This window comes from Neodiprion lecontei, chromosome 2, assembly GCF_021901455.1.
Source record: "Neodiprion lecontei isolate iyNeoLeco1 chromosome 2, iyNeoLeco1.1, whole genome shotgun sequence".
NCBI classification, from domain to species: domain Eukaryota; kingdom Metazoa; phylum Arthropoda; class Insecta; order Hymenoptera; family Diprionidae; genus Neodiprion; species Neodiprion lecontei.
In genome coordinates, this window is record NC_060261.1 from 30,525,736 (window position 1) to 30,539,599 (window position 13,864).

General features: G+C 37.5%; 1 protein-coding gene across 5 annotated transcripts; it reads right to left on the reverse strand.

Annotated features, from left to right (window-relative positions):
- Window positions 1-420: 420 nt before the first annotated feature.
- LOC107217811 (CYFIP-related Rac1 interactor B) lies at window positions 421-8,505 on the reverse strand. 5 transcript variants are annotated; one of them, XM_046732274.1, is made up of 7 exons: window positions 8,227-8,505; window positions 3,046-3,175; window positions 2,710-2,934; window positions 2,163-2,497; window positions 1,996-2,075; window positions 1,747-1,873; window positions 421-1,602 (listed from the first exon to the last, which is right to left on the reverse strand). In XM_046732274.1, exons 2-7 carry the CDS (start codon window positions 3,128-3,130, stop codon window positions 1,465-1,467), a joined length of 990 nt encoding a protein of 329 aa, XP_046588230.1. In that variant the 5' UTR covers window positions 3,131-3,175; window positions 8,227-8,505; the 3' UTR covers window positions 421-1,464. The 5 variants fall into 5 exon arrangements, with proteins under 5 accessions (XP_046588230.1, XP_015510970.1, XP_046588233.1 ...); XM_015655484.2 differs by having other exon boundaries at window positions 8,045-8,505; XM_046732277.1 differs by lacking the exon at window positions 8,227-8,505 and adding an exon at window positions 4,989-5,554.
- Window positions 8,506-13,864: the final 5,359 nt, after the last annotated feature.

A 13,864-nucleotide genomic window follows, 5' to 3' on the forward strand; every position in this document is an offset into this window, starting at 1 on the left:
AGCGAGGAATTGCGGTTTCGCGTGCGTTGTTATACCGAGATCGATATGGCACACGTTTCCATAGAAACTATTGCGTGAATCAAACCCCGTGTGGTACCGCTGCCAAGGACGGTTGTATTGACAAGAGATATAAGATATAAGACGGTGATAGGGGACAATGACCTCGGCCGCAAAATACTATTTTTTCCCGTGTGTAATTATCAATAAATCATGTATACACCGCATATGATACACCGCAAGTCAGTTTGTCGGATTTAATGGCAATCAGAGGTAATATTCCATCAGTCTGCGACATTAAATACAATTACGCTATTTATAATATTATTCGTTGTGAAAAAAATATTGTTTAACACCTATCGTTGTTATTTACCATAACTGTGGTAAGACATATTACACTACAATTGATCAACCGTAACGAAACGAATATTCCAAATATTTATTTATTTCTGGTCGTTATTTACAATTTTTTTGGCGGTGCTCGTAATATTATGTTTAAAAAAAAAATATATATATAACCAAGGTAAACTCTATGAAAGTAGACGGTATAATAAGTATCCATTTCTCTTTGAAATGCAAAATAGCCGTGCAATCATCGTAGCTAACAATGGTCGGCTTTGGTATTCTCTATGTCAAATTTAATGCGAAGTGGAAGTGATTGGTAATATCAGAACAAAATATTACAGTTGCTTTTGCGCGGGTCTGACGATATACAACGATGATTTGCGGTATAATTGGTGATGTGAAACACCACAAGGATAGTGTATGAAAAGGATTAGTACTATAAGACCACTTGAATGCTTTCACAAAATATTCAAAACATTTTTAGTGGTATATCCATCTATTTGTATGAACTGTTACGATATCTTTGGCTTGTCTCAATAACTTATTTATCTACCTACGAATATGTTATTTATGTATGTATACTACGTATTATGACTGTTTTGATACACTGATTGGAATTCCAATGACTTAAAAAAAAAGAAAAATACTATCTTTGATTTGAATAATATATCATCTTACATGCCTGCAAATTTGTCGAGAAAACTTTTTTTTCCTTTGCACGAAACTAACGCTAAAATTTTGTAAATTTTTCAACACATTTAAACTTTAATCTTCTATCACAAGTTAATCAAAATATCAGATGTGTCTAGCCTTTGATACGATATGCTCTAATAATTTTCATGATCTGGATTTATATCTGCGAAACCTATTCACAATTACAATCATCATTTACCATTAATCAACCAATTCCTTCTCTGATAGTCTCATTTGTATAATATAAATAGTGTAGAATTCGTTACGTTACTGGCAGTTGGCATTATTGCTATCACCACAATAATACAGGTATTGTTAAAATCGCCATTTGAAATGCAGTTTTATTCGCCTGGTACTTTGGTATCGTTTTCTTTAGATCTCCATTGGAACGGTTCAGCTTCTGATGCAGCAGCCGCGATGCTTTGGAAATCATGAGGCTAATAAGTTACGTATATTTTTCGGAGTATTTTCTTCATTTAGATGTTTGGTTGTGTAACGTAGAGCATTAAGAAGTCCTTCACTCTTGCATGGTGGCTGATCCTTGAGAAGTTTGATGCAACCTTTTACCTGAAACAATGAGAAATGTCGTGAATAATTATCAACTTCTGAAGCGGTTTTCTACACACTATCACTTTTTTATATCCATCTTCACCTTGGCTGATGAAATATAAATATAAAATATAAAAAATGTAAATAATTGCAACCACTCACATCTACATTTGACCCCTTGATAAACGCACCCTGAGGATGAACATGGTCGTAGAGTATTACAAGTCCTACCATTACCCTCAAGACAAACAGCTGTGTTTCTTCTCTTTGAAACTGTGCCAACAGATTTCTAAAATTTATACAACTGATATGTTAACGTGTTTTTACATATGTCACTGAACTGACACTTGTATGAAGTGTCATTGTATAATTTATCTTATCTTTTACAGTTTTATACACATGGATACATACGGATTTTCTAGCATTCTCAAACAGACTTTAGCCATTGTGCCCAGAGTTTCTGTAATATTTTCTCTTGGTGTATCCTCATTCTAAAAGGAAGAAAAACAGAAATCATGCGTATTATTTCCAGACGCTGATGCAACAGGTCTGTATGGCAAAGCTTAAGTGATACGTACATCTTTTAGGAATTCGAGTGTTGCTTCACTGAGTACCCGAAGCATAGGTGTTGCATTGGCATAAAACAGAGACATCCTGTATGCCAATTCATTACCAACACAAATGTCTCGTTCATTATCATCCTCCTTGGGAAAAGTGGTTCTAGTCAGAGTTCTTCGGTAATAACTAAAGTCATTTTGTATGGCGGGTGTCTTCATTTTATGCTCGTCAAATTTGAAGACGAACTCCAAGATTTCTGCTAATTGTTTCACCAATGCTTGCTGTGTCTCCAAGTGTTGCGTGGGTGAAAGATTTCCTGAACAGAGCTGACCCAATATTTTCGGTACGATACCCTCTGTAAAAAGTTACTTTAAAAGACCGAACGACATGTAATTATGTTCCTCCAAACCGATATTAATGAGCAAAACCCAACATTGCTAACTTGACTTATTTTAGTAACAGATTGACTTGTGTTGTAGAAACTCTGGTTTAAAAATTTGTAAATGAAAGTTTTCCATTATAGCAGTAATTACAAATTATTCATAAGCGAAATGTCGGTACTCTTACCTAATTCTAGCGAGAATTCATAAAATCGCTTCAATTTGGCAACAAGCGGAGCCACAGCCAGGTAGGCTTTCCTCTGACACTCGTCTGTTGGCGCTGATATTGCCTCCCTGATTTCCTTCCCAGCTCCCTTATAAAATTGAATTTCTTCCAAAATAGACTCAGAATTTTTTAACACCCGCTGCACGTCCTCAAATGTTTCCCTTTCATTATCAGATGGCTGAGCATCTAAGGAATGATGAAGTTTTGTCAAAAACATTTAATAGTGAGTGAACACGATGAACCAGATAATGTAAATTATCGAAGAACATCATCCGAGATATGCATACAGTAACTTACTCTCAAAATCGAGGAAGACATCATATTTTTGCGGTGTGCAACAGGTCGATTCATCACGAGCCAACAGACTCAACAGCTTCCCCATTGTGTGTTTCAACTATAAAATGTATAATTGTTCCCTAAACGACATCTGAAACAGAGATGTGACAAAGGTAAGATGATGTAAACAGGCTTAATGACAAGTGGGAGTAAACTTTTGTTTGGTCGATTATTTTCGATTTATGATCGGAAAAATTCAATCAAATTTTACGCGATGAGTTTACGTGCCAGCACAAAAATACTGCTCAAGACAGCATTGATGCACATGAGTTGCTTTCGTCTTGGCTAATTGACGTGTACATATAAGAGATTAGTAGGTTATTTGATTATCAAAAATATTCGTGGACGAGGATGAGGAAGAAAAAATCTGATCGAACAATCCTGCGATTTAAAATTTATAGCAAGTTGATTTCTATACTTGAAAAAAACACGAACTATCACGTAGGCAAGCTCATGATTGCGCGTATTTGTCTAAACAATAGGATTCAAAATAATATCCTCGAGAGTCGTTGCCGCTTTAGGTGATGTGAACAGTATTGTTCAAAGAGTCATGATCATATGAGACAAGCTTGATGCAATATAGTCGGAAGATGTTTAAATTCACTTCACACGACCGTCATGTTTGATGTGATCATATGCGTACGACAAACGACATGACGGTTTCGAAAAATCAATGGATTTCAGTTAAACCACCCCGAACTAGACGGCGCTTCTGGAGCTAACTGAAACCCCTGTAAAGAACCACTTCACGGCAAGGAGCGAAATTCAAACGCTTTATCATCATTATTTGGCAGATCTTTTCGAAGGTGAATTTGCCAGTAAAGAATTCTCACCGATATTTTGCTAGGCCTGACGTAACGTTCTCGATCATTCTTCTCGCTTTTTTTTTTGCCGAGATGAGTATGATTCAATCTTTTACACGATTTCTAAAAGTCATAATATCCATTCGGAAAAGTAAAATGTTATTTTAATATGTGGACCCATCCGTTTGTAATGAGTATGAATTTTATCTATGCATCTGCCCATAATATATACCTATATGATAAGCGGTAAAGTAAAACGAATAGTGTTCGTAGGTCAGGACTTATTTATCATATATTACAAGGTCAATCCTTATCTGTTATTCAATTGCTGACAAAAGTGTATACAGAACTCTGATTACTACAATCTAGCAGCAAAGGCTGACGTCTCGGAAGAATTGATTGATGTACGTCGAGCGAGTCATTTCAGAAATTAGCTATCAAACGGGAAGCGACGGTACGTATATCCGGATGAGATCAACGGACTTCCGATAGCTAAGAAGGAAACAAACTTGTTCGCTTAAACAGCCTTCCGTTTAATCATCGGATTTCAACACATTTCCTTGATTTCCCATGTAAAACTTACGAACGACCGCATGTTCCTTATAACCGCATGAAGAAACGATAATTGCGATTTTCACAACTGTTTTTACTTATTTTCCGTTCAACTTGGAAATATATTCGGCCCAGAAAATGCTGATGAGTGAAATGACTTTTACTCCGTATATTCAAGCCGATGTTTAAAATATGGGAACGCGTAACTTGACTACCGGATTTGCATGCTGAATACTTATTAAGCGAGAAAATATGTGAATAAAAAAAAAAAAAAAAAAGAAGAAGAAGAAGAAGAAAACAATGCCGGTATTTTATTATAAACTTAAATTTTATTATTATTATTAACAATAACAACAACGACAAAAACAACTATAATAATATTACACCGAATATGCATGCTGCCCGTGACCGTGCCACGTACGAAAGATAAAAATCGTTAGCTGGCACGCATAATTGCTGCGCCTACGATCACCATGTACGTTATACGTATGTACACCCATGCAGCCATATCGGTACACGCCTGCCCATAATTACATATTTGTCAATCACCCTGTTATTAGACTGCCATTTCATTGCCGAGGATATGCGTATTGACAATCATGGTTATTGGACAGTTGATTAGTCGAATGTAGAATGCAGGAATCAAAATGCCACGTGCACGTCCCTATATGTAACTTTGATTTATAGGGACTGCACCACTAATTTTTAACGAGTTAACCTTTCAACGCATATTAATTAATCACGTTTGTCAAATTTAAACGGTACATTGACGGTGTCGCAGCTGTCAATATTTCCGGAATAAAGACTTTGTCTATGCCTAACCGAGTCTGACGTGAGTTGAAAAACAATCTTCGGACCACCATGCCCTTGTCGCGTTAATGTTGACGACACGCAACAAGATTATATGTATATAGACACATATATCCGAAAGTGAAAATTATCTCCCCCTGGTTATATTTGAGCTATAGGTGCTATGAGGTTGACACTTGTAATGATAACGTTTTACGATGTATAATTTCTAATCTGAAATTCAGTAAACCGCGTACAATAAAGCAAAATGTATTCACTATTTGTAAAGTCAACTACTTCGAAGTAATTTTGAAGTTGCAAAATAGAGATTTACTTCAATGCTTCGATACTTCTTGTTACTAACTTCAACCTCGTTATGTGTTAGACAGCGTAGTATCACTTGATTATGGAAGCAGGTGATAATAGCTACGGTTTAAAAGATCCTATGCCAATGACATTAGATGCATAAAAAGTTAACCCATCACTGGAGGCAGCTCCGTAAAATGGTAAATGAACCGTTAAACTCCCGATGTTGGAAAAACAGACCTAGTACCGTATTTTGAAGATTATGAGTATTGGAACAGAGATGGTCACACATTTTTCATAACAAGCACGTGTACAGTGTACACGGCCGTATACGGCAATTTTTTCACCAATAACAGCAACGGGATTTATGCACTATATCCTAACCCGTGCAGGGGTTGTTTGAGCTATATTTAGACAACTTTGTTTCCATAACAGACGAGATGATAAAAAATTCCCGTCTCAACGCAGATATCTTTTAGGCGACCACAAGAGTTGGTATACATATACAAGGATTATTTTTAATTCTGTGACTGGTAAAGTTACTCGGTAACTAATTTCCGCGAAGTAACCCGTTAAGGATAACGAGAAACGCGCGGAGAAAAAGTGAAGAAGTCGTTAACTATAACAAACAAGAATAAAGCCACGTTCAAAATGCAGACTGCGTGCGTTAGGTCTGTACATGATTAAAATCAATCATTAGATGCGTACGTGTTAATCATATAATAAATTCCCTAGTTCCGTGAGCATCGTATGCGTATACGTGTACTGCTACAAACACAACTCTCGGAGAGCTTATGTAGGTAAGTGTAACAAAAGTCCGACAACGACGGCTGACGACGGCAAAACGATCAAAACGATTCAGAGTACAACAATGAGGATGATAAAATGAAATTAAATAAATATACGTATGTATTTCTTTGACCCGTTGAAAACCGACGCCCTTGGCTAAGCAACAGGAGGAAGGCTGGGGGGGGGGGGGGGGGGGGGTCACAGGCGTCATATCCTGGACGGAGACGCTGCGGCATCGCGGCAGCAGGAAACCTCGGCGGGAGGTGACTTGGCAGGGAAGTATGAGGGACATGGGACTCACATCACACTCCATATGTTCACATTTAATTTTACCACGGTAATTTTAATTTTAATAAAGTCTCCGCACCCTACACAAAAGTATATTACCTTACACACCTTTTACGAATGATAATTTCACGCTTCCACGAATCGGCGGACACATTTAAAGAGAATATGCAGATTATGTGTCCTTCAGCATTCGTAAATTCACCCCGTCAGCTTTAACAATCTGACTTTAGACTAAGGGTGCTTGGTTCAAGAAACTTGCCGTAAAATAATGCCATTTAGTGCAGAAATCGAGGATCTTGCATCGGTTACCGAAAAAATGATGTTTTTCGTCGATAATTTGTTATCCAGTTAACTACTGTTTTGTCGCTATAATATTAATCTTTTGTTTGGATTATATTCTTTTTCCTTTGTTTGTGCTAAAGGTCGGTATAAAAAAAGGTTTCGGCTAGATTTTCAAACGGTTCTTTTTGTATCAACACACGAACAAATGTGTCCTGAACCCATTATTTGATTATTGAAATAAAATTTACGATTTTGGCCGACGTCCCTTACTCATATTTTTTTACAGCAGGTCTTTTTTTAGAAAATTGACCGCAAATGTTAGCTTGACGCCATAGTTAAATTGTGGTCACAGTCAAGGAGTTTGATACCCGATTTTTTTCTCCTGTTTACGTCAAGTATCTTTTATTAGATATATTGTGAAAACGAACGGGTTAAAGTACACATAGGTTCGAATATCGAACAACTGGTTGAATATTCTATTCTGGCATCATGTAAAACCCTCCAGTAGAAGATCATGTACGATATAAAGACATACCAAATGATAGTTTCGCATTACACAAATCGAAAACGTAAATTCATACGTTCATCCAGAGAAAGCATAGGGATAGTTTGCCACAAGCATTCTTCAAATTCTGCAATCAGTATCATAGCGAAATATAAAATGATCTGAAATCATGAAGTAATAAAATCTATCGCAAGGGACTGCGACGAAAGCGACTGTTACAAGTAAACCACATTCGAATAAAACATCTGATTTTTTATTAACATTCCTCTACTTTTAGCGAAATCGGTGTTAACATAATGAAAATGACCGTTCGGTAAGTTGAGTACACTAGAGTTCATGAATGATAAAAAAGGACTATTATTATATTCAAAATAACTATATAATAGCTAATAGTTTTGAGTGATTTGTGAGTGACCGATGAAGTAAACAAAGGATACATATGATAATACAATGCGTAGACAGCTCTGCACAAAGCCACGAGCCACAACCGAGTAAAATATTCCCAGAAAAGCCACCAACAGAATTATTGCATTACACGAGTTACACGCAGAGTTTACACAAGCGATTTGAGATGTGTGTGGAGACAGATATTGCATGGGGAAATAATGTATGCACATATACGTACATACAATGCATACATACACACCTGTCAAATAAGCTAGATTATCCATAGCCTGCTTCTTAAAATGAACAACGGGTTGATGTTTACACTCGAAATACACACGCGCAGCGTTAGAATGACATTTTGTACATGAAATTTATCAGCCGATTAAACAGTACGTGAAAATGATGAATATTGATGCATGCAGTGAATATATGAACACACACCTAAGGAACGCAGCACTTATGCATTAACGGAAAAAATAGTAAATATATTGGTAGTTTTTAAAAAGTGAAATAAATATGAAACTGTTACGATGGACGATGACTACCGGGACACTGTAAACAAGATATTAAATTTTTCGCGACACCGCGGAAATTTTCGTTTCCACTGTTCTCTGATCCGGAGTCAGCGCAGCAGCAAATTCACGGTAAAGTCCTGCAACGGCCCTACACACTACCGCATACTACGCGCTCTGAAATTGTTACTCTTGCGAGCCGTGACTAGAGCATGAATAAAACAGTATTGAGAACAGGCGGGCGAAGAGAGATGCCCCCCCCCCCCCCGCCCTGCCGTGAAATTTAAGGCAGAATTTTCATGCGCAGCAGTAATTTGCTGTTTAGTTCTTAACCAATAGAAATGCCGGTAAAATAGGACAGTCGCACTCAATGACAGCCAGATGGCGCTTCTCTACTTTGTTGGGATTAATTCCTCATTCTGCAGCAAAATACTGTCTCAGTTTTTAGAGTTCTAGGAAGTTTAAATGCTCGAGTTTTTTATTCGCTGAGAATTAACTGAGTTATTTAATGGAAACGTTGACAATGTCCCGGCGGCGGCGGACGCCCTCATTTCGAGGCTAAATCGGTAGTTCTATCTTTGCTGATCACCATAATGCAGATTGTGTGCTAGAGTCTCTAGCTGACAATGAGACCTAGCACGGTTGTATGTATGTTGTATCTGACTTATAGCGATGACTGCGGATGCACAAAACTGCTAGCTTTATGGGGCTTTTTGTAATCGAAATTTGCTGACATAAATACATAGTCAAGCAGCGCTCCCTGCGGCCTTCCCTACACGCGTACTCAATCCGGTAAGCGGTCGGTAAGTAAAGACAACAAGAACTGGTGTTACCATCGCTCACCGCGTGTACCCAAATAATGCAGGGGCCAATATTATTATGCCTATGGAATGACGAACGGGTACAGACTGTTATTTTCATATAACCCGTATAGACGCCGTATACTTTTCAACTACGCAAATTCAGCTAACTCCATTGGATCCGCAAAAATAATGTTATCGAAATAGATGCACAATAAACATGCACCTGGTTTACTTGTTAACAAACTTAGAAACCTTTTCTTGATGCAAAAGATGGGAGACATTGTCGAAAAATTTAATCAAACGATAGAGATACACAGTTATATTTATCTTCAGTCAACACTCATATTTGCATTCCGAAAGGAGATGCGTGTAAAGATAATTTCTTAACTGACGTTCCGTGGTTTAAAAAAAATACGGCTTATTTGCAGCGGAAAACCCAGCCCTTTCTACACAAAAATACTACTTGTAAATATTTTTTGGAAATTAAGTAAGACTCGATTGTTTATACTAATGTTTGAGTCCATGCTGTAACAAACCCTGATGAACCTCAGTCAATCATTATCACAAAAGTAATTTTAAAAAAATTCAAAGGTGATTAAGGTTCCTTTTTTCAACTTCTACTCATATTACCTATTGAGACTGCGGCTCTGTCCGCTGACCCTCAAAAACTTAATTAAGAAACGAAATTTATCAAAAAGAAAACTATATTTACTTGGAATACACTCTGACTAAACTAGAAAAATCCGAAGGTATTACGATTCCACATGCGTTACACATTATCGAAACATGGGTTTAATTGACAATGAGTTAAATTTATGCAAGAATAAAATTGTCATTTCAAAAACTACAATATGTTAGTATTTGACCATTGAAGAAAATAAGTTCACGTATGCTCGTTTCCACACCACCGCAAGCGGTAGAGCACCCGGCGCGTTTTTTTTTTTACGTGGTATCCCCAGTAGGCCTACTCCACGGAGAATAATTGCAAGATCGATCTTACGTTCTTCGAAAAATTTCAGATGACTTTTTTTTACATGTTAATTATGGTGAATTGTTTATCCCAATCAATTAGTATTCGCGTATATTCGCAGTTTGTTCGAAATTTTTCAGTTCATATAACCTGCTGACTATTTATTATCGATGAAAGATGACTATTTGAGTTATGGATGAAAGATGGTTATTTTAATTATGGATGAAGGGTGATTGTTTTTATCGTATATGCGAACGGCGATTGACTGAATTTGCGCGCACGGTTTTTTTGTCAATAAAATTCAGTTACCTGGAACAGATGAAAACATAATTAGTGACATATGTCGATACAGACAAAAATATACTTAGCTTAGACGAGTAAAAAATATACTTGAGGAAAAAAACAGACAAATTAATTAGCTGAAACAGACGAAAGGTTTGATTAACTGAAACAGACGAAAGGTTTGATTAGCTGAAACAGACGAAAGGTTTGATTAGCTGAAACAGACGAAAGGTTTGATTAGCTGAAACAGACGAAAGGTTTGATTAGTTGAAACAGACAAAAAGTTTGATTAGCTGAAAACGACAAAAAGTTTGATAACTGAAATAGACGGAGAGTTTCATTAGCTGAAACAGATAAAAGGTTTTTATTAGCTGAAATAGATGGAGGGTTAGATTAGCTGAAAAAGGCAAAAAGTTTGATTAACTGAAATAGACAGAGAGTTCGATTAGCTGAAACAGATAAAAGATTTGATTAACTGATTGTGAGACAGACAAAAGGTTTGATTAGCTGAAAAGGACAAAAAGTTTGATTAACTGCGATAGACGGAGAGTTCGATTAGCTGAAACAGATAAAAGGTTTGATTAGCTGAAACAGACAAAAAGTTTGATAAGCTGAAACAGACAAAAGGTTTAATTAGCTGAAAAGGACAAAAAGTTTGATTAACTGAAATAAATGGTGAGTTCGATTACCGGAAACAGATAAAAGGTGATTTTCCACTATTACTATCCACTATAGAGATTTTTGTTCCTGCGCGTTAAGCGCTGGTTTCCAAATGCTGCGCTTTCTCTCATAACTGAAAGGTATCAAGTCCACGCGCAAAAGGCTGCGTGGAACTTGAAAACTTTATTATTCGTGAAAAAATTGACCGGAGATCTGAAAGATCAGTACATAGAGCGTGCGTAACTCTTTTATATACTTTTTGCAAAATCAACGCGTAAAAAAACGTGTCCGATTCCCGTTATTAATTTACGCGCAAAAAGCTGCGTCCAATTCTCATGATTAATCTACGCGCAAAAAGGCGCGACAGATTAAACTGTCAAAAACTTTGTATCATCAGGGACTTGTCCCAAAAATTCTGTAGAAACCCAATCCACATCTGCATCTTTCTGAATTAGATACATTGCTATGCGGATTGTTGTTCTCAGATTACAAATCGAATCAAAATCGGGAGGGAGGTTGGAGGGCATGCATTATTGTGTGGCGTGACGGTCGGCGGTCCTCTTCGACGCGAAGTCTTCGAGCTCAGCATCTCTCCCCATCTAGCGTACCACGGAACGCGATAGATGGTCCAGAGATGCGTTTTGCCCATTCAGACGATCACAGAGATTAATTGAATGGAATAATGATCGGTAATGACGAAAAAATGAATAACGAATGAAAAATGGGAAATTCAATCTCGTTCATATTCAAATGCTTACAAATTGTCGATAGACTCGAATACGGAGTCTTTCGTGAAAAAAATTTCTGTGATCATTCGACGCTGTGGATGACAAAAGTTAGTAACATCACGGTACATCGCGACCTTCCTACCCTTGTCTGTTTCCCAACGGAACCACCCAACGGAAAAGAGACTCACACACACATGCATAAACTCCGCGACGGATCCCAAACGTCCACCTACCTACCCGGTTACCTATATTCGATCTAAACGATTCTTCACTTTTTCCAACACACATCATTCTTCATTATTTGCGCCGTGGTCACTGACTTACATTTTCGTTGGTTACCTGTTGGGAGCAAAATGTTTTTGTATCATAGTCTGCCTACTCAGAATACAGTATCGCGGTTGTATCCCACCAACCCTGATATTGTATGTATTATTTTAGTAAATGTTGGCAGACTATCGGTACATTAACCTTTTGTAAAATTGGTTAAAAACATCCTGTATGTCAATTAGCATTTTTCTAAGCGAGCTAAGCCTGCAGTTGATCAATACTTGTTGGCTGTTAAAAGATTGAAAATGATACATAACATAAGATGCAATTTGATTACGTTACGTTATGCCAGATTTTTAAATTTTATCGATTTAACAATAATGTGAATAAATAAATATGTTCAAACCTCAGGTGAACCCACCACTTAAACGACATCATCGGTAAATTCAAACGTAGATTATTGCTTCAATTGCGAAACACAATTCGATCTCGCGAGTGCCGAGTAAGCGATGGTTACCTGTCGCGATGCTCATTCCACTTTTAGCAACGTGAAAAATTTCTTACTTTAAGTAATTAAATAAGTTGAGTAAATTAAATTGCGAAAAAAAACTATTCGACAAAGTCAAGCACGTTGCGATCGTGAATAAGCCTATCCATGCAGCTAAGAAATGGAAGAATTGTGTAACAATTGTTACCGCCACGCCACATAACAGAGGAATCCCAGGAAAATACCCGTAACCTAACACGTGCAAACTCACCAACGTTGCCGAGAAATGGAAGAATTACTCGGAAGTCTCTGCTTAAATCTGTGAAAAACAAAACACTACACTTTAATTAATTAAGCAAATTGACTTTTCAGTTTTAAAATTAATTATTACTGTTGTCTAGTTCCATATTTATGCATTGCATGTTACACAAGAACAAAAGTTCAGCTTTAAATGACCACCTTGAATTATCAATCAGTAATTAAAATAATTATTGTTACCTTGACTATGAGCTGCTCCACACTATTACATGTAGTAGTTCTTGTAGCATCTCAGGTTTATTGGTGAAGCGACACACTTTTTACGTTATTCAGATCTTCACTAATCTCTTACAATCTAAAAAACCGCACCGCAATAACACTCGATTCTATACTCACTTTTTGTGCTGTAGCTGTCAGTTCGAACCGATTGAATAAACTTGCTAACAATGCAACTGCGCATTTGCCGAAAATCAGCCAAAAAAATAATAAAGTCAACACTCGACGCACAGAGACAAAAATAGACATCACTGAAACCTGAAGTTACACAAAACAATGAAAACTCGGGACACGAAATTCATCTTCAACGTTTGCTGGATGTTTTTATTTCACCAACTCGGGTTTTCTCCAGGCTCTACGCGCCTTCAGTACACTGGAAATACACTGATCAAAGAACGCGGTCTGAAAGTGGGTCTGATACTGACAAAATGTGATTTCACTCCGATTACTCGGAAACAACTGATGCCGTCCGACGTTCAGAAGAGATTAACTCGCATCTCTGGCTCTCTGCAGGACAGAACATAATATCCCCCCCCCTCATCACTCATCCTATGGAGTGGGGGTAGCTGCACGCGGAGCCTAGCTGTTCTCCCCCTCTCCTGGCTGCGCTGCATGGGTAGAGACTGTAGAGAGATAGAGAGGGCGGGAGAATTATTATCTTCTGTCCTTTAGAGAGCCGATTCAAATCCGTTCACGGGACGCTTACGCTGTTGCTTACGCTCTATTTTATACCTATATCTCTATGGTCCCAACGGCTGGGTAAAAACACCACGTAAGCTACGCGCAACGCGATTAAATGTTTAAAGGATTGTCGTAACATGCCACTTCAGGCGAAG